We start from the raw sequence: 18,484 nt of genomic DNA, 5'->3' as shown, positions 1-18,484 counted from the left end.
CGAGTTTAAATGAATAAATAATTGCATTTGCTTTTAGCATAAATCATCAAGTTTCAACAGTTGCCAGTAGTCAAATCCTCTCTTCTCGCGGAGAGAGAAATTCGAAGCATATATGAAGAATTTAGAAATTTTAAATCGTAATCGCTTGTAAGCTGCGACTCACGATGTTAGACAAGGGACAGATAGACAGAGCAACAGCTCAATGAGAGATCATGATACCTGTTTACCATCGATTTATTTAAAAAAAATGAGCTGTGTTTGGATGAGAAAAAATAAAATATTCGATCACCTTAACAGTCCTATACCGGCACATAAACCTAGGATGTCCATTCGTATAGATTACGCCGAACAGTGTAATTAGTTAGACCTTTACCCGGCTTTCATTCGAAAATTAAACACGGTCGTATCTATTGCCAATTTAGTCAAATATTGGTTTAAATATATGTTAAATGGCAAAATAACTCGTTTGGTAATCGATTATCTTTAAGCTGGATATATTTCTTTTTGCCTAGAGTTTAGCAATACAAGTTGCATGTCAACCGCACAGGCCCGAATAAGAGTGGAGGCATCCGCCCGTCATCGATTATTATTGTTATTTTTTTTTCGTCCGCCTTTATTGCCTTGTGCCACATTCTTCCTTCCCGCCGTCTCTCGTTCTGTGGCCTTCATGGCCTTTGTGCTTCGCTGTCAGCATTTCAGCAAGGCGAACGCGTTTTCTGCGAACGCATTTCCGTCGCGCTTCATTGTCTAGCGCCGAGGCTTTCTGATATAGTTACTTCTAACTCTTCGAGTTCCCTACTGGACGACAGAATAAGCTCGAATGGGCTGCTTTTATCCCAAGTACTTGTCTCCTGAATGAAATTCCAGTTGCCAAAGCTAATAACAATTAAAAGAAGAGTATCATCTTTTTTTGTGGTTATTAAGATTCTTGCTGGTTATTTAGCATCCGATGTAATGAATGGGTCGTCTGCATTTTTATAGGAAATGCATGGAACAACATGATTATCTGATGGTAAAAAGTAAAACTCACCGCAAACGCCGTTCATGTAACACCAATTTATTCAGAAAACAACCACAAATGAGGCAATAGCCGTTCCCGCGAACTTCAGGAGGTTAAATATCTTTTTGAGATAGGAAGCCTATTTTGAGAATAGCTCTACGTATCTTTATTGTTCTTGTATTGAAGAAGCCTTTTATTAATGTTCGGGTTCATGCATTGGTCACTGGCTATCAGGACTACGGATACATTTACCTACTGTTCAACATTAACCAGTGGATGCTTTTCAGCTTCTCTTAGTTGTATAATACTATAAGTGTGCACCAATAGTACCATAAGACATCTATTTGATAATTCTTTGGACAAACATGAGAAACGACGTATTGGAGAATGTAGTTTTCGTTATCTTTATCGCTGTTATCTAAACAAGCTTAACCGGGTATCCCACCGGATACATAGGTGGGACAATGTCCGTAACATCGGATTTAGGCCGGCTGTTTTGTTGTGTATTGCCGTCTTGTGCTTAATACGGAGCAAGAAAAAGACAAGAAGCCATTGCGCCTAATTCACTGTGTGTACCGCACGTTTAGAGCCCCACCTTTCCGTCGTCACTTGTTTCGCCGCCAGAGAAGTTATATTTCATGAAGACCGGTATCTACAGCGGAGCCTATGGCCCAGAACGTCTATTCGACCTCCAATCTGATCCCTTTGCGCTAACTTTCTTTTCGTCCCGGTTTGTAAGGGCCACCAGGCCGATAAGCCAGCACTTTGTTCTCCGCCCCCTAAGCTCCGTCCATTTGAGGCCTAAATTAGGCGGATGTAGGCTTGTCGAAGACTTGGACGAGGGAGGAAAACCAAAGGACCCTATGCCGCTAATTAAAACGACAAAGTTACTTGTAGCATAACCTTACTATGTCAACAATGAACCCTAACAACAAACAACGAAACTATTCTGACAGCTAATACTATATGGAAAAGTTCTATCGGATCCGTTTCGTACTGAAGAACTTCATTCCTCGTTAATACATACGTTAATAACTGATAAATATAACTCACATGTAAATTAAAAACAAACAGTTTTTTAAAAAACAGACAGCAATGATGTTAGATCCTTTAGGTTCCGTAAGTTGGTCTAGCATGTATTGCTTCCTGGCGTCGTACAGCAATATCTAGCCATAACTAAACAATAGAATGAGAATGTGTACGCTAAGGCCTTTTTCACGATGAACGCGCATTGCTTTACCTGTAAAGGAAGACATCCATCTACACATAATCCGTGATCGAGCTTCTTTGATGTTCTTCACAATGTAATTCTATAGTCGTTCTAAAAGCATGAAGCTGTTGTACGCAAGATCGCTAAAGTGTAGAGACATGGCATGTCTGGGTAAAATATTTCCACGTTTATTAGCTCTCCTCGAATCTTATCCAGAGGTCGTCGTCGGCCACAATTTCGATACTTTGGCTACCTTATCCTACTAGTGCTGCTCCTATTTGCGGTCTATTGCGTACGACGAACATGAAGTGAGACGTGGTTGAAAGTGATTTGAACAGAGGATCATATCAGCGGCGGTGGGTACGGGTTCGGGGCTGACGAACGAACAAGGTTTTTTCAAAGACGAAAACTCTGCAAGATTGGGCTGGAGCGAGAGAAAGAGGAGAGACCTAAGGAGGAGATGAAACCTTCCCCTGTTTCTTAGAGACTGTGTATAGAGATTTCGGTGCGGTCGCTATGGCGTTCCGTTGCTGCTACTCGAGATGGATGGAATATTGGGAAATTTTCATATTTAGCGGAACTACCATCGATGCATAGGGCTGTTGCACGGCTTCCATTGCTCCGTTCACGGTCACCGCCACAGCCTCAATCGAAGGGGCACATCGAGAAGTCAGTTGCAGCAAAACCGCCAGCCAATAAGCCAAAATCTGATGTGTTGAAGGGCAGAGAAAGGGTACAGCGAGGAAGAAAAAAGACTTCGCTATCCCGCTAGACAGCGGCCGTATCGATTCGCTGATTGCCTTACCAGAGCACTAACTGCCCCTTCCTGATAGAAATGACGGGAATCTGGAAAAGGAGACGTACCTAAAACGCAGGGCTTTGAGAAGCCTCAGGAAAAACCATGAAGACATAGGTGCAAGCACAAGTGGACAAAAGGTGGAAGCAAAAGACGAAAAAGAAGAAAGGATGCATGGCAACTACCCGGCCAGCTACCACCTAGGCATCAAAGCAACGCAAGATTAATGTCGGACTTACGTTGGTTACCATGCAACTATGTCAGCATCCATCGCTCCATCGAAAAAGAACCACAGAAATTAGAAATAAAATGTAGATACTTTGATATTGGCTCTCTTTTTCTGCTGCGCAGGTTATAGTCACCATTGTTATAATATCTGAATCCATACGTTCATCTAATTTGCATTGCTCAAAACGCATCCTAACTAAGCAAGCGAAACTCAATACTCTTTTTGAATATGTATTTAGTGTTAGATGGAAAGATGTCCTCGAAGTTTACTACGATGTCTATAATTAGTATTTGCGTGCAGTTATAAACGAAGCACTGAGATAAAAAGTTGCTCCTTATTTTAAATGGCATTCTTTGAAATTTAGCTCTGGGTTCAGATTGCGTTCTCATAAGCTAGCATATCGTTGATCAAAGTCTCGAATGTACCGTGTGAATTTTTGCATATCAAACATTCTTCGTGGTAACGTTTCCATAAACACGCCGTCCATATAATACCGCACCTATAGCGTTCTACAGCAGATATCTAGGGACCCCTGCGATAAAACAAGTGTGCCTATTGGTGGTATGTGTCGAAGCGCCGTGATAAACCTCAACCGTTGGCATTTTGCGGCTTTTCTTTTCAGTAACATAGAAACTGAGAGTAGACGCCTAGCAAGTTCACATAAAAAATCGACGACGTAGACGAACGACGTTTCTAGAACTTTACTGATCAATATAGCAAAAAAAATATTATTTTATATATATATATATATATATATATATATTATAATTATTTTTGTATATAATCATTTTAGATATAATTAAGAGTGGCACTACCTGCTCTTAATACCGGAATATTAAAAATAACAGACTAAAGCAAGAACAAAGCTCAGAGTCACGCAAAGCGCATCGGCAAGAAAAGCTTCGCCTGAAGATTTGACAACAGGGCGACTAAAAGATGCAAACAGCGCAGCTTCTTCTTTGATGCCAACAGCAGACACTTTTCACTTATAACACAACTGCCATATCCAATAGCCGACACAAGCAGAAACTATAGTCATCGTTGTTTATAAAACGGAGCGGGTAAAGCGGGCGGCGAGTGTACGGTACCCCGCGATTTCGACCGAAGCGAGCTTTTGCTTCGAACTCGAAGCAGACTGTTGGTTGGCACCAGATGAGACATCTCGGAAATTTAATATGGCACCCTGCGGACGGTGGCAGACGACGGATACCACGGGTGGGGTCCGATAGTTCTTTCTCTCGCTTTCTCAGTCCAAACTCTCATACTCTCTTACCCCTGCTGGAGGCTTTAGACAAAGCAGGCCAAGGAGACAGTCTGGCTCAATATGGAACAGCCAAGAAACGACGGATATAGCGAGGATAGACCAGTGGTTGATGGCTGAGAGTTTAAAGCTGAGAACAGGCACCCAGGCAGAGTTATCCGTTCGGCTGTGACAGTGGCGCTAGCAACGGACGCATAGGAGGCGGCATTGGTGACGACAGTAGGGGGCGTCAGACATAGTGGTGCAGCCAGAATTCTGGGGGTGGCAGCTTGTGCTGCACGACCGACAGTGAAGAGCCACTGAGGCGAAAGAGGCTAATATCACTACTAAGAAGAGATCGCACGACGTGAAGAAGGAAGCAGGCGCAAAAAGGACAGATTGCAAGAGACCACCGCAACCAGCAGCCGTAGCAGCAGTCAGCGCCGCCGATATGAACGCACCCCCAGGATCCTCCAATACCCTTCGACTTCTCACCCCTATTTCTTCATGCTACCCCTTCGGCCAGTACCATTTATCCTGCCCTGACGCCTCCACCGCACATGCTACACATTATACCGTGCCAAGAAGAGCCCAAGGACAGCCAACACATGTCCCCGATCGTTCCTGCCTCTCAAGATCCCTGAGGACCGACCGTGATTTAACAGGCAACCAAGCTGCTTAGCTGATGCCCCAACACAGACGTCCGTAGGCGTACCGGCTTTCACGAGTAGAAGCAGTAGTAACGGCTGGCTAACGAGAGCGAATCTCGATATCAACAAGACAACACGAGACCTAATTTTTCTTCTTCTGAGCCCTTCACTGGCTCGTGTCAAACTATCTGAAACCTCTCGCTTTCTCTGTATGTCTTGCTCTGCTCTCTGAACATCTTACCAGATCCACTAGCAATCCAGAGGAGTTGGCGCCCAGATCCAAGCGGGCGGCGTATAGGCTGTGGTCGCTGCACCCACAAATCAGCCTTGCGAGGAGAGAGTTGCACTGGGACGCACTTTGTGAATAGCAGAAACGCGGCAGAGATCAGTGGGGGGTAGTGCCGATCGGAGCTGGAAACGTCCTGTCCCTGAGGAAATTAGATGTGATTCGTCGACTTGCCCATTTCCCGCATTGGCTTTTCAAGGGGCTTGCTCGTCGACCACTCGAGTCGGCGGCGTTGCTTGGTAGGCTGGCTGCTTACTCGGTTTGTTTTCTCTAGTGGTATATAGATCTTAGGCAGAATTTACTTGTACAGTGTTGCGCTGGACTCGGCAGAGGTAAGTGCCAACTTCCCTTGGCGCTCTTTGAAGGAAGGCTTTTAGGTCACCTGAGCAGCGACAGCGCCAGCAGGAGAAGCAGCCGTCTGACGATTCAACTGCACTACTCGGGCGGTGTCGAAACGCCGCAAGCTATGGCAGAAGCAGGTTCCAGTCAAGCAGCAAGATGTTTTGCGGAATCCAAGACATGGGCAAGAGACATCGCAGCAAACAGGCAATATTGACTTGAAACAAGATCGACGTCTGTGTGCCCAGAAACGTGCAAGCATAGACTGTATATGTCAATGCTTACGTATAAGCTTTTTTATATGGAACGGTTGTCCAGACAGTCAACAGGAATACCAGGCTCAATAAGATCTCGGCTAAGCGCTTCGAAAACACACACACAAAATACGATTGTCCAGAGAAAGTTTGGCTAAACAATTTTTCTCATTACGAAAAACCACCGATCATGTATATATAGCTATATATATGATATGTATATATAGCCTAAACACCATATATAGATGTATACATAATCGGGATAGAACTGGTGTTCCTTCCTTATAGTTTGTATCGAAATACGTCTGTCTCTCTTCTTGTAGAGCATGCATATGACGGATAAGTTTATTAGATTTAACTGCCGTTTGCTTCGGTCACAGCTTTAGCTCCGGGCTTAATTCGCTAACACGCGCATGTCAAAACACTCATTTCACTTTCTATAGGATAGAAATCGTTCTTAATAGCGACAGGGATCAAGTCAATGTTTTAATATCAAAATTTGTTAGTCCCCCTAGCCCAATCACACCCCATATATATAATAATCCAGCGGACTTAAATCTGGGCTATAAAACTGCTCTAAGTTATTGTTCCAAAGTGTGTTCATGTGCTCAGCACAAGTTTTGGCCGAAAGAAGAAGTGCGGCTTCTCGCCAAAAACATGGTGTTCGACATAGTGACCGTCTACGGCCGTATCACATTTTTCAGAACAGTCAACATACTAAATTTTAGTAGTTTAAAAGATATGAGATAATGAGTAATATTAAATCAGTAATTTAATAGATCTGCTAGTAGCCAAACACTCAATCGCAATACGGTAAACCGCCGATTTGGGCTAATTAAGGAAGTTTACAATCTTGATGAGTTTCTTTTTTCGTGTCTAGATGTTCCATAGCTATCTTTTTTCATGTTCCAAGGATAAACTAAAGCTCTAGAAACATTTATTTTTTCTATCTAGTACAAAAACAGATGAACACATCGTTTACCTGGTAAACAGTCCGCCGAAATCTATTCCACTTTGTTAATATATGTATATATATATATATATGTTCTTTCTTGTTTTTGAGCCTATGCAAAGAGGACGACAAGGCTACCATGGTTAAGTTGTTGCCCGTATTTAGTAATCATGCATGTTAGTCAATTATAATGTTAAACGGTATTGCTGATTTACCTAATGTTTCATAGACCTTGGTACATTGTTGCTTCAGTCACGTAAAAAAGAGCTCTGTCTTCCTTAAAACACCTTTTATTGACCTACTAAATTAGTATGAGATTAAATTCCGCAAAGTGGTTAGGTAACTAGCGACACTTCATGGCTTCCCTTTTAAGTACAGCAGCTGGAGACAACCCCCCAAAAAACGCAAATTAATAGATGTCTTTAGCCTGTATACTCCCGATCTATGAAAAGAAATAGATATGCAATTAAACAATGAGAAGCAGTTTTGCCCCCGGATAGTGGCATAGCATTAGTATAAGATTGTCATGATCGTTATCTATGTCCTCACGATTAGTTTACCTGGTGAAATTAAACTGCTTCTGGGGTCGTGAGTCAGTAAGACGAGGGTACCGCTTCATCAATAAAACTTGAACTCGACATTCGTATAGTGAAAGCTTGTTTCTCATTTTCACGGCAGTCACAGCGGCGTTACCGACCCACACGTTGCTTTGCGCTGCTTCCGTTAGTCTGTCTGCTGCTGGTCTAGTATGCGAACGATACATAACCGTAACCTGCACTCGCTCTATTGTCTACCCCTTAAATTTCAGTTCAATGGTTGAGAGTTGACAGCGACAGCTTTTGTTCCAGGGGTGCGGACTGCTTCGATACATTATGCTCGACTCATTTATTTCCCCCGTAGTAGTGGCGGCGACAGTGATAATGTGGGGGGGGGGGGGGGGTAGCACTCGTTTTGCTACTATAACAATTTCAATTTAGCTGCCTGCCTCACAGCCTAAACAGATGGCTGAGCTAAAAAGGAACCGTTTTCCTTGTTTTGTTTGGACCATACAAAGTATAAGTACTAGTAGAGACAAAGCATGCTATCCGACATTACCTGCCCAGCCTTGCGCCAACGCTCGAACACAGCATCTGAGCGCAAACCTTGCCAGATTCGCCAGCTTCACGACTACTCAGACATGCAAGTGTCAACGAACAATATTCCCGCCAGACCTACTAATATAGATCAAATAAAATTACTATTATTTTTTAAATAAATCTCATGCAGAACCTTCGCGAAGCTTTGCGTTTTAATTTTTGTGTATCTACCACCAAGCTAGTAACAACGAACGGTTTTGCGTAATTGAATTACTTCTGCCGGTTTAAATCAGATCTAGATATTATAATGCGAAGTAGCGTAGTGAAAGTGATACATATTCTAAACCATCTGTAAGTAGGTGATTTGCAAGGGGCGTACTTATTTACCCCAGTTTCCAATTCCACAGACGTGGGTATATCTTATGTTTAAAATAGCTACACTCCAAACATTATTTAATTGATGAAAGCAATGCTGTTTCCCATCGCTCAGATAAACCCCAGCAGCTAACCAGCTTTGCATCATATAGGTTACGGAAAAAATCTGGTGGCCCGTACGAGTGAGTCAATATTGACTGTGATTTGAAATAGGCATTGCCATCGTTGCGTCATGAATCCTCGCCTCACTCTGTGCGGCGATGCCAGCAGCTGGAGGTTCGAGTGAACTAAATAGACGCGTTGCATTTTCGCAGTTTCCTTACTCTTCCTCCTTCTCCTTGTTCTCTTGGCGTTTCTATTTTTCTTCTACAGATCGTATCATTCTCCTTCGACATGATCGTCATCGCAATCACAGATTCTTCTAACTTAGTTCGATACGCAAGAAGGAAGAAGAACAGGAAATAGATAAAAGGAAGTAACCGAGATGCGATAGCATAGTCATCTGCATAATACTCCTCAACATATTAAATCGGCGAATTCTTTCGTACGCTTGCGTTTACCGCAGCAGGAACAAACGCAGCAGCTCTGTGAGCGATCTGTCGAACCCCCCATTACTAGAGAGCCTACGGAATGCACGATCGTAGTGAACCTTATTCGGAAAATACGAATAGTCTGCGACGTTGCGAATACTACGACGATTTCTATAACTACCAATAATTGTAGTACTTCGGGTGCAATAGCTCTAGTATGGCTGCAGTTATTTGGGCTACTACGTCCCTCTAACACAACCGGGAAGCACTACTGCTGGCGGTATATGATCGATCTGGAGAAAAGGGATTCAAAGCAATAGAATGTAACGATATAAAAAGGGTGAAGTACGATGTAGAATGGCGGATGATAAACTGAATGAAGAGCTGGGCCAGAAGACCAAGCGGGAAAGTACACACGACTGATGATAGGGACAAAAATGATAAATATACTATTGCCAATTCTTTGTATCAGAAAAAAGAGGTATATAATGCAAGACGGGAAGCATAGTTCACCCACGTCTACAGTTGAGACGGTGTCTATCTAGTGCTGAGTTCTCGCTGTTCTTCATTGTATAGACCTTTGTTTTTGTGGCAGCTATGTGACCGCGACCAGCAGCAGCGCTGCACTTAGTCCAAGTTTCAATTGGTCTAGGATAAATTTGCATAGAGATGGAAGAGGTTCCGCTAAGAAGGAAGAAGCTGGGTGAAATGTTCTCAAAGGAGCGTCAACTTCGCTTGTCATCGTAACCTGACGCTACAGCCCATGCACTTGCGTATCCGTCCTTCACACATTTGCTCTCCTGCCATTTGCTCTTTCACTAGTAGCATAATTGAGGGTCACACGTTAAATCTTACGAACAGTGTGAACATCGAGTTCCCTCATACGTCGCACAGTCCCTCCTCCTTCTAGCATCCAAGAGATTCTCTTAATCGTAGTCGCTCGGCGCTTTACTTGCGGAAGCACATACCAACGCTTATTGGCGAATGATTTCACTGACATTTCTTTTAAGGTTTTTACAAAAAGTCTGCACTTCTCTAACTTTCATTTTTTTATCATTCGCTTACCGTCCTTCTCTCCCTGCAGTTGTAGTATTCCCTCGCTCTTACTTAAGAGTGCTTCGCTTTTCGTGCTCGCTGTGCAGTGGCCGTTCGCCTGTTTTGATTTAGGATAAGCTTCCAAACCTACCCGCTTTAGGTAGTTGAGTGCTAATCACCAGTAACCTTCTTTCTGGCATGATTGCTGTGGCTGGCCTATGCGATGAACGCGTCGGCATGACGAGGTCTATATGCGCGCCTAGGTCTATATGAACAGTAGGGAGAGGATACTTAAACCTGGTAGGATGAACGTTAAGAAGGAGAATGAAAGAGAGGGGCTTTGTGGTTGCCAGAAAACGGTAGGCGATGGTGGCGGCGTTCGCTGGCATTGTCGTCACCGGAGCGAGGATTAGCGTCAAAGGTCCATTCCGTGATGCCACCGACCAGCTCCCGTCTTTCTCGATCTCCATTTCTGTGTTCGTTAATAATCGTTCCTATGGTGGTGAGGGCGGTGGCCAAACACAGCTTGGCCCTGTCCCAACCTGGGCTCACCAGCCTGACCGATTGTAAGCGTCAACTAAACCGAGGGAAATTCGACTAAACGACAACCGGTGTAGCGCCTCTTGCTAGTGTTGATCGGAGATTGGGTTTAGGCAGTAGAGGAACAGGTATAGGGTGAGTCCTCTACAAACGAACAACGTGAACGGCAGGATGAGAGGATCTGGAAAGGCTCCAGATAATTGTTGGCTGTTGCTTTTTCCTGGAGATCTTGAGAATTGGGTGAGCGCGATACTGTCTCTCCAACAGAGTCGCCACTTGACAAAAATAGCAATATCAACAATACCACACACTTTACGATTAAGCTTTGCTCAATGCAACAGGCGATGACATAAAGCTACTCTAGGCCAATCGGTTATCGTCGTAGTCATGTGTAGGGATCGTGGTGAAATTTTTAGTTTGGCAGAACTACCGACAGATACCATTGCCCACATCAACTACGCACACAAACACAGCAGCTACGGTTACTTTTATTATACTTCTACCATCGGATTAACGCTCTAGCGTAAAAGTGGTGCGTCAATGCGTCAGAACAAAATCGGTATTTCATTACAAAAGAATGTGTGTTGAAGTTTGTTTTCTACATTTTATTGCATTACATATCTGGGACAATATTTCGGTATTAAAGCCAACTTTAAATATATGCAAATTTATATGCACAGAAAACCATTGATTATGAAGTGGAGGCTATATTTAAAATTATAGTTTCACTATTAGACATTTTTAATGAGCTGCATCAACAACTCCTAAACGTCATGATCAGAATGCATCTGAAGTGTGCCAGTCACACTATTGGTATTACTATCGATACTACGTCCATAGCTAACTCCAACCACATAAGAAATTCAATTTTGAAATCCCTAGTACATTTCAAGGGACATAACGTCTCCGTTAGGCTTCTTTAGGCTAGCATATGAATTTGCTCGTTCGTTATTTTTATTTTACCCACATGAAATCTCCAGGGATATTAGCAAAATAAATGAAGGTCCTCCTAAAGCAGTACCAAAGTGACAAAGAAGATCGAAAATCTAACTAATAGTTAATATTTCAATATCAATAGTAAACGTAGCGCCAATAATACGAAATCCAATGCAGTGTTAGCGTAGGGCTTGAGACCTTTATTTACTGATACTTCGAACAAGTTCCTGGCCATTGATTTTTTTATCAGACAACGAGCAAAAACTCGTAAGACGCTTATACGAACACACATCACAGGACAAATATACAAAACAACTACAGATGAGCGATCCAAATGGATAAAATTTTCAGCCTCTATATTTTGATTATATTCATATGCAAGGTTATGTGCAATGGGAAAGAACGAGCATGGATGAGGGAACCATGCCTTCAAAATGGCTCGAAATTGGAACCAAGTTAACATGTTATTCTTTCTCTACCCTCTCATATTTTGCCTCTTTCTCTTTGCGTACCTTGCACTAAAGGCATCATGCTGTTTGACCTTTGTGCTCTGTGGTAGGTACCTCCAATCATTATTTTAGTAATAGTGGCACTGGGGAATGGGGCAGGGGTGCTTTGCGCAGTGCCATGGAAGAAGCGGGTTGGCAGACAACCACTGCTTCCTGTGAGCTGCTACCGGGCGTTTCCACAACCTTCTACTCCGTTGGCTAGCCATATAATTCGTCTTTCTCTGACTTACTGGACCACAATTTTTTGCCTTTATCTTTCTCTTACCCCGTACCACACCCAGTTTCTTCGTGCAGCGTCATAGTCATTCTCTTTCTTTTTCGCCTTTTTCCTCTTGGAATCCCGACTCTACCACCACTTAGGCTTGGTTCCTTTAGCACTTCATGGTCACAGTAAAAGTTCTCCTTGGCTTTCCTCAAGTCGACTAAGCAGTGTTGTCCGCAGCCGCAGTTAACGTAGTGAGTCCCACTTGGGCCGCTCACGAGGAGACCCAAAACCACATTTGGGTCCAACTAACTACAAGACCACATCATATCCGAGCAGATCCGACGAAACAACTTAACATGCCATTATTGGTTGCTTGTTTTCGGTACCGAAGAGCATCTTATAAGGCTGAGCGCACGACCCAGATGATGGTATATTCTCGATAGGTAGCTTTGCAATTATACTAAGTGCTAGCAACAGCTACGTTAGAGACATGTATACGATTGTTAAGGTGTCAGCTTCAACCTGAACAAAACAATTTCAGCACAATCTCAAGCTCATCTAAACGAAGCAGAGAAACCAACGCGGTTTGCTTTGATACTGCTCGGTTATGGTTAACAGTTATGGTTGAGACGTTTAGTTACATTTGCGTTGCTTTTTCTGCTCACTCGTGGCATGCTAGTCATGGGGTCAGTGCCTTGAAGCAAGTGTTCTGGAGCAAGTCTATAGAGCATGACTGAAAGAGACCAACGTAAGCATAGATTATTAGAGATTGCTGTGCTAACCTAACAGAAGGCAATACAGGATACGAAGACTAGGCAGTGGATCAGACGTGTGCCAGCAAATCAAGTGATGCTGGTAAAAGAATAAATCGGGTAAGTACTTATCGCGTCCTTCCAGCTGATTTAGGAGAAAGGCGTAAATGAACGACGTAGCTGTCGCCACCTACGGGCTAGTCGTATTTTACCTCTAACAGTTCTTATTTTTTACCCGTCGAAACTAGTATTATAAAGATAACGGATTTATGTTAGTTTTCGTTAGGAACGGTTCAGCCTCTCTGCTATCGAATCCGTTTGTGGTAAAAGAAAATGAGGAAACTTCAATACAACCAAACTCTTTATTTTCTTTTGAATTAAAAGCATTTCCGTGGCGGGAATCCGCAAAAGTGGTCACCAAATTTTTACCGAGATATTTGTAATGCTTCAAAATATTAAGTCCATCAGTTCTTCACATACTTTTATTTCAAGAGGCACTTCATTCGAACGCAGTATAGATAATGAAATGAAAAATTATTACTATATTATTATCTACAAATAAGTTGGCCCCTCTTGCATGCTTAAAAATTAATGCCGTTCTAGGCATAAAGGATGACAATTTCAACGTCGTGTAAACCCTAGAATTTAGAGGCAAGCTCGTGTCTGAAATCGGCCAGGTAATTCAAGGGTTCGTCTAATATTTCTTCGCTACTCGTCAAAAAAAACTCACAGACTATTTCGCTTGCATTTTCTCCAGCTCTACTTTATCGAAGCGAATTGTGTAAACGTCAACCCACCCGTTTTCATTGTTTTTCTTTCAGTTTTTTCAGTGAATGGCTTTCCGTATTGTTGCTAAGAACAAAACAGGTTGTGTGCGCGAGGGCGTGGGTGGCACAAGTATGATTTTATATTCGCCGCTTAGTTATCCCATAGAACACTTACAAGTTGCTCTTCTAAAACAGTGTTGGGGGACGCCCATAAAATAGAACGAGGGTAGCAAAGAATAATGGCCTCGATGATCTGATGTAGTCATCCGCGATCTGTTGCCTTCTCTCCAAGCCTCCACGATTATTGAAAGAAACCGTTGACTATCGGGGTGGGGGCGCAGACGTCTGGCACAGCTAAATCTTTTGCTGATTCTTCCGGTGTCTTTGTTTTCCTAAGAGAAAACATCCCAAACAACATAGACGATCTCCATTCGGCGCCCGAGTCTCTTCAACTTAGGGTAGATTGGCAGGGAAAAAAGTATGGAAGATCTGTCAATAGGACAACGAAGGTTGCTCGAAAACAAAAGTAGAACGAAAAAACGAAAAACAATCGTTTTCATTTGTTTGTTTTGCCCACATTCTCTTCAATTCACCGAATTTAAGCTAGCGTTTGTCCATACCGAAATCATTCAGGAATCAAATTGGGTTTTATTCCCTCTTGCCCGAGTGTGGTGGCAAAAGCGGTTGCACCGATAAAAACAACATAACCCAGATGGGCTGGGCCAGAAAAAATGATCTTTTTCTTTTTCAAATATCGGTGCTGTCAGGAAAACGCCGATTATGACCGCGCGTGTTCGACGGGTAAGAATAAATCGTCCTTACGCACTGGATTGGGTAACGCAGAGAAGTAAATCCAAAACAAATATTAAGGTTTAAATAATACATTGATTTCAAAATAATATAGAAAGCACCTCTACAAGCTTATCTAGGGTTTATTCTACCCACTTGCTAACAGAAATAGCATATATATTAACACAGCCAGTATAAAATTTATAGGTTTTTACGTAAGCATAAAATTTTCATATAACTGCTAATGAGTTTTGAATGAAATGTTTGATCAGCCTACGAAACATAACATTTAAAAAGATAGACTTCTCTAAAACATAAACGTAATAACAGTGAGCGATTACGGCAATTGTCGAAGCTGCCAGAAGATTTTCAAATATCTAATATACAACGGCGTTCGAAGCACATGCTAACATCCCTAGAAGAAATCTGTCAAAAACCTGTTGTTTATATTTTACGGTACTACTTAGACGTGTAATCGTACAAGTTCCTTTATAGTTAAGAATAATTTAACTTGATTTTGCTAGCTAGTACCAACATTCAAAAATGATGCTGATGACGATCCGAACATTAACAGCGAGGTTAGGACGACTCCCGCAAATGACGCTTCTGCTCACAATGAGTAAACCAAGGCATGCCCGTGAGGCAAGCCATGAAGTATACACAGAGAAAGTTCCCTGTGGATGGCTCTAGAGAATGACGTCGTCCCGCCTTTCGGCAAAGTATACAGTATATTAACCATACACTACCAAAGCGGTGGCGGCGCTGCGTCCGTTGGTGGCGATGGAGATCGCCACGTTAGTAACGTCAAGCTGTTTATTTATTTGCTTCAGTGGCGGTCGAAGCATAATCCTCTTACTGCTCTACCGGCCGCGATAGAAGCCACCAATCCCGTGTGACTACGTGTAGCTACCACATATTTGCTGAAAAAAGCTGTTTTAAGCTCCAAAGCATACTCAAGAAGAAAATACTTTATCGCTAACGTTACCAGCCAGCAGCAGCAGCAGCGGTAACACCAACTGCGATAGCAGCAATAACGGTAGTGGGGATGCACGAGGGGCGCTTGTCTAAGCACTGCGGAACCGTACGGACCTCTACTTGCGGCAAGCGTCGGCCGCTCGGACTGAGTAAGTATCAACGCTATCACTATGAATGCTGCTATGGCTGCTCTGTTGTCGATCGTCAATGGACAGCAGTGGGCGGAACATCATCCGCCTAGACCATTTCGCTTTGGTGTGCTTTCCATGGCAACTTTTAGTCCAAATCCTTACACGCTGTGTACATCAGTGTTTCAATGTATGAGTCTATGATTTACACGACATAATTTATATTAGACAAGCTTTAACGAACTATTCGTCAATGTGTAGATATGCAATTTCATCGACCGTCCTCTGTCATAAAATAAAAAAGCTTTGCATGCAAGGTAAATTCAATTGTGAGAAGAGCTATAGACCTCCTGACACTCTAGAATTAATTAAAGCAGCGAAAACGGTAAATAAGCATGATGGTACACAGTTTTCCAAGGGTTTATAGTTTGTAAGCACATATTACATTCAAATTCACTCTTTCGAATCAACATACGTTTCAAACATATTTTATTTCAATTGGCAAGTTAAAATTTAAGCTTCTGAGGGTGAATCGATTAAAGTTAGGAGTCTCATACGATACTTCGGCTATAGGAGCTTTGCAGAAGCTTTTCGCCATAAGCTAGCAAAATATTAGTAAAATCAAACACGTCAAGAAGAGGAACTATCGCTTGTTTGAGGAAAATATGTGCATGTACATATTCATAAATGTACATATATATATAATACATACATCAGGTGCACGTTTGGATATGGGGTGTGATGAGTGCATTATCATAGGGATCCACCCTAGTGGTGTCTGGTGTTGCCATGTATAAAGGATAGTGCCGCCGATGAAGGCAAAGAGATCTCGCTGGGTCTGGGTTACTAGCACACGGACACGACATCCAAGTTTCGCGGGCCTAAGTTTGGTACGCCGGCTAGCTAATAAGGGTACGTGTCATCATCGCCGTTGACGCCGCCGCCATTGGAGAAAAACTAACTATCGGCCACAAACGCAAACTCCGGAAGGTTTTTAAACCTGACCAAGGCTGGCTAGGAACACTTTGGGGAACCAGCGAACTAGAACCGGATATCACAAACGCGGGAATGCTCCAGGATAACCTTGCTGGGACAAGAACGGTTTCCCCGACAAGCGATCCCTAACGCGTCCTCGGCTTCCTACAACCTCATCCCTCTGTATGTTATCACTTGCTGGAAATTCCCGTACGCATCCGCTCAATGGATTACGAACAATGACATCGTCAAGAGCTTCAACGCTGACAAACAGAGGCATCAGCAAAGGGCAAAGTTGGGGGGTGTTAAGGGGGCAATTACCGTGGACTAATACTAGAGCAAAACCTCAGTAGTTCTGCCTTGCGGGACCTGATGCAGTTCTACGGGGTCTGGTCGACCGAGAAAAAGCGGGTACCGAACTGGGCTCAGCTTTGGCGGTGTCAGGTATCCATCCGGACGTCCCTCGCCGACGGCACCGACAAATGATGACAATGTTTGGGAAGGTAACACCGTCACCGCTCCGTTTAAAGTTGCGATGTTCATATTTCGGATGTTTATGGGTGCGTCTATGAGTATTCGCCGTGTATGTATTTACAGCGTGATGAGTGCAAACGGTATGCATCGTTTTATTAAGAGATAACTTCCAGAAGGCAATACAATATCTTCTAACAATAAGGCCATTGGTGGCTCTTGGTAAGGAACCACAGCGATCCCACGAAAGGCACATAATAATGCCATTTTTAATTAATAATTGAGATTAATAGTTTGTTGAAAAACGAGCATGTAATTCATTAGATATTGAAGAACAACTAGCACAATAGTTGAAGAAATAAAAAACAATTCCTTAAACAATACTCAGTTTTCAATGTTAATGAGATGACATTCTCCACGCAATCAGTAGACGCGTCAAACATAGTCACCTAATCATGGTTTAGACATGTTTGAAAATACGCAAAGCAGTCACTTCTAAAATCAATTCACTGTCAAAATACTAGCACTTAAAAGATTATCACGTCCCTAATATATAACATTTATATACCTGGCGTTAATCCGTTGTTGACTGCTACTCCAGGCGTCGCCGTGGTGGTAGATGAAGTTTCAGTGGAGTTGGAAGCGGCAATAGTTTTTGGTGAAGCCTGTTGTTGTTGTTGTTGCTGCTGTTGCTGTTGCTGCTGCTGCTGCTGCTGCTGCTGTTGGTGTTGTTGCTGCTGCTGTTGCCCTTGTTGCTTTCTTTTTTCATCCTTTTCCGCCCCTTTAGGTTCGTCCTTCCCGACAGGGGTACCATCGATAGGACCCACAAAATTTGAGGGAAAGACTCCCATCCGACCCTTTAGGATTCCTTTCCACCATCCCTCCTCAACCTGAAATGTTAAAACGACAATAGTTATTAAGACAAACTAGAATATTTTTTTCGTACAGTAAATTCTGCATGAATTCTATCGTTTTCAAAATATACCTTGCTTTCCAGGTACCTCTTTTATATACGTCGCTAGCAATTTATGCAGCTTATTTTCTGCATAGCCTGTTCCAACAAAACAGTCTCGAAAATGTGCGCCAAAAAAAAAATACTTGTTCTACCCAATTGTCCACGTTGTCAAAGTTGGTTCAGTTAAATGGGCCCATTTCTCTGCATAAGCGGGCAAAATAGATTCATTCTTAGTCAGCACAATAATGTCCATCTTCTATCAATATACGATATATACCCATAACGAAAGCCATGCTTTCCATTTTCGTTAAAAAGTAACAAGGGTAAACGAGCAAGTATGAAATCCCATGAAAGCATTATAGGAAGCTTTAGCAGGTTGCGGAATACATCGGGAAGTGGTCCGTTTTGGGCTTAATAATATTTAGAGTGGCTTCATACTGAAGTTCTCGGATAAAAATGATTACATTAAGGAGCCTATAGCTGAAACCTGAGCTACCTTCTACATCAAAA

General features: G+C 42.7%; 1 protein-coding gene across 8 annotated transcripts in view; it reads right to left on the bottom strand.

The window, feature by feature from the left end:
• LOC111246315 (SH3 domain-containing kinase-binding protein 1-like) overlaps window positions 1–18,484 on the bottom strand; it is a 382,729-nt gene that overhangs the window by 52,476 nt on the left and 311,769 nt on the right. For all 8 annotated transcript variants that reach the window (XR_002671630.2, XM_022795693.2, XM_022795690.2 and 5 more), the window contains one exon: window positions 17,588–17,909. Coding sequence is in view for 7 of the 8 variants with exons in the window: in XM_022795693.2 (XP_022651428.1) it covers window positions 17,588–17,909 (322 nt within the window). In the remaining variant the exon portion in view is untranslated. The remainder of the gene's footprint in view (window positions 1–17,587; window positions 17,910–18,484) is intronic.

The sequence above is a fragment of the Varroa destructor genome, unplaced genomic scaffold, assembly GCF_002443255.2.
Source record: "Varroa destructor unplaced genomic scaffold, Vdes_3.0 BEIS01000003.1, whole genome shotgun sequence".
Lineage (NCBI taxonomy): Eukaryota > Metazoa > Arthropoda > Arachnida > Mesostigmata > Varroidae > Varroa > Varroa destructor.
Note: the sequence above shows the minus strand (reverse complement) of the source record. Positions and strands in the feature narration are given on the sequence as shown.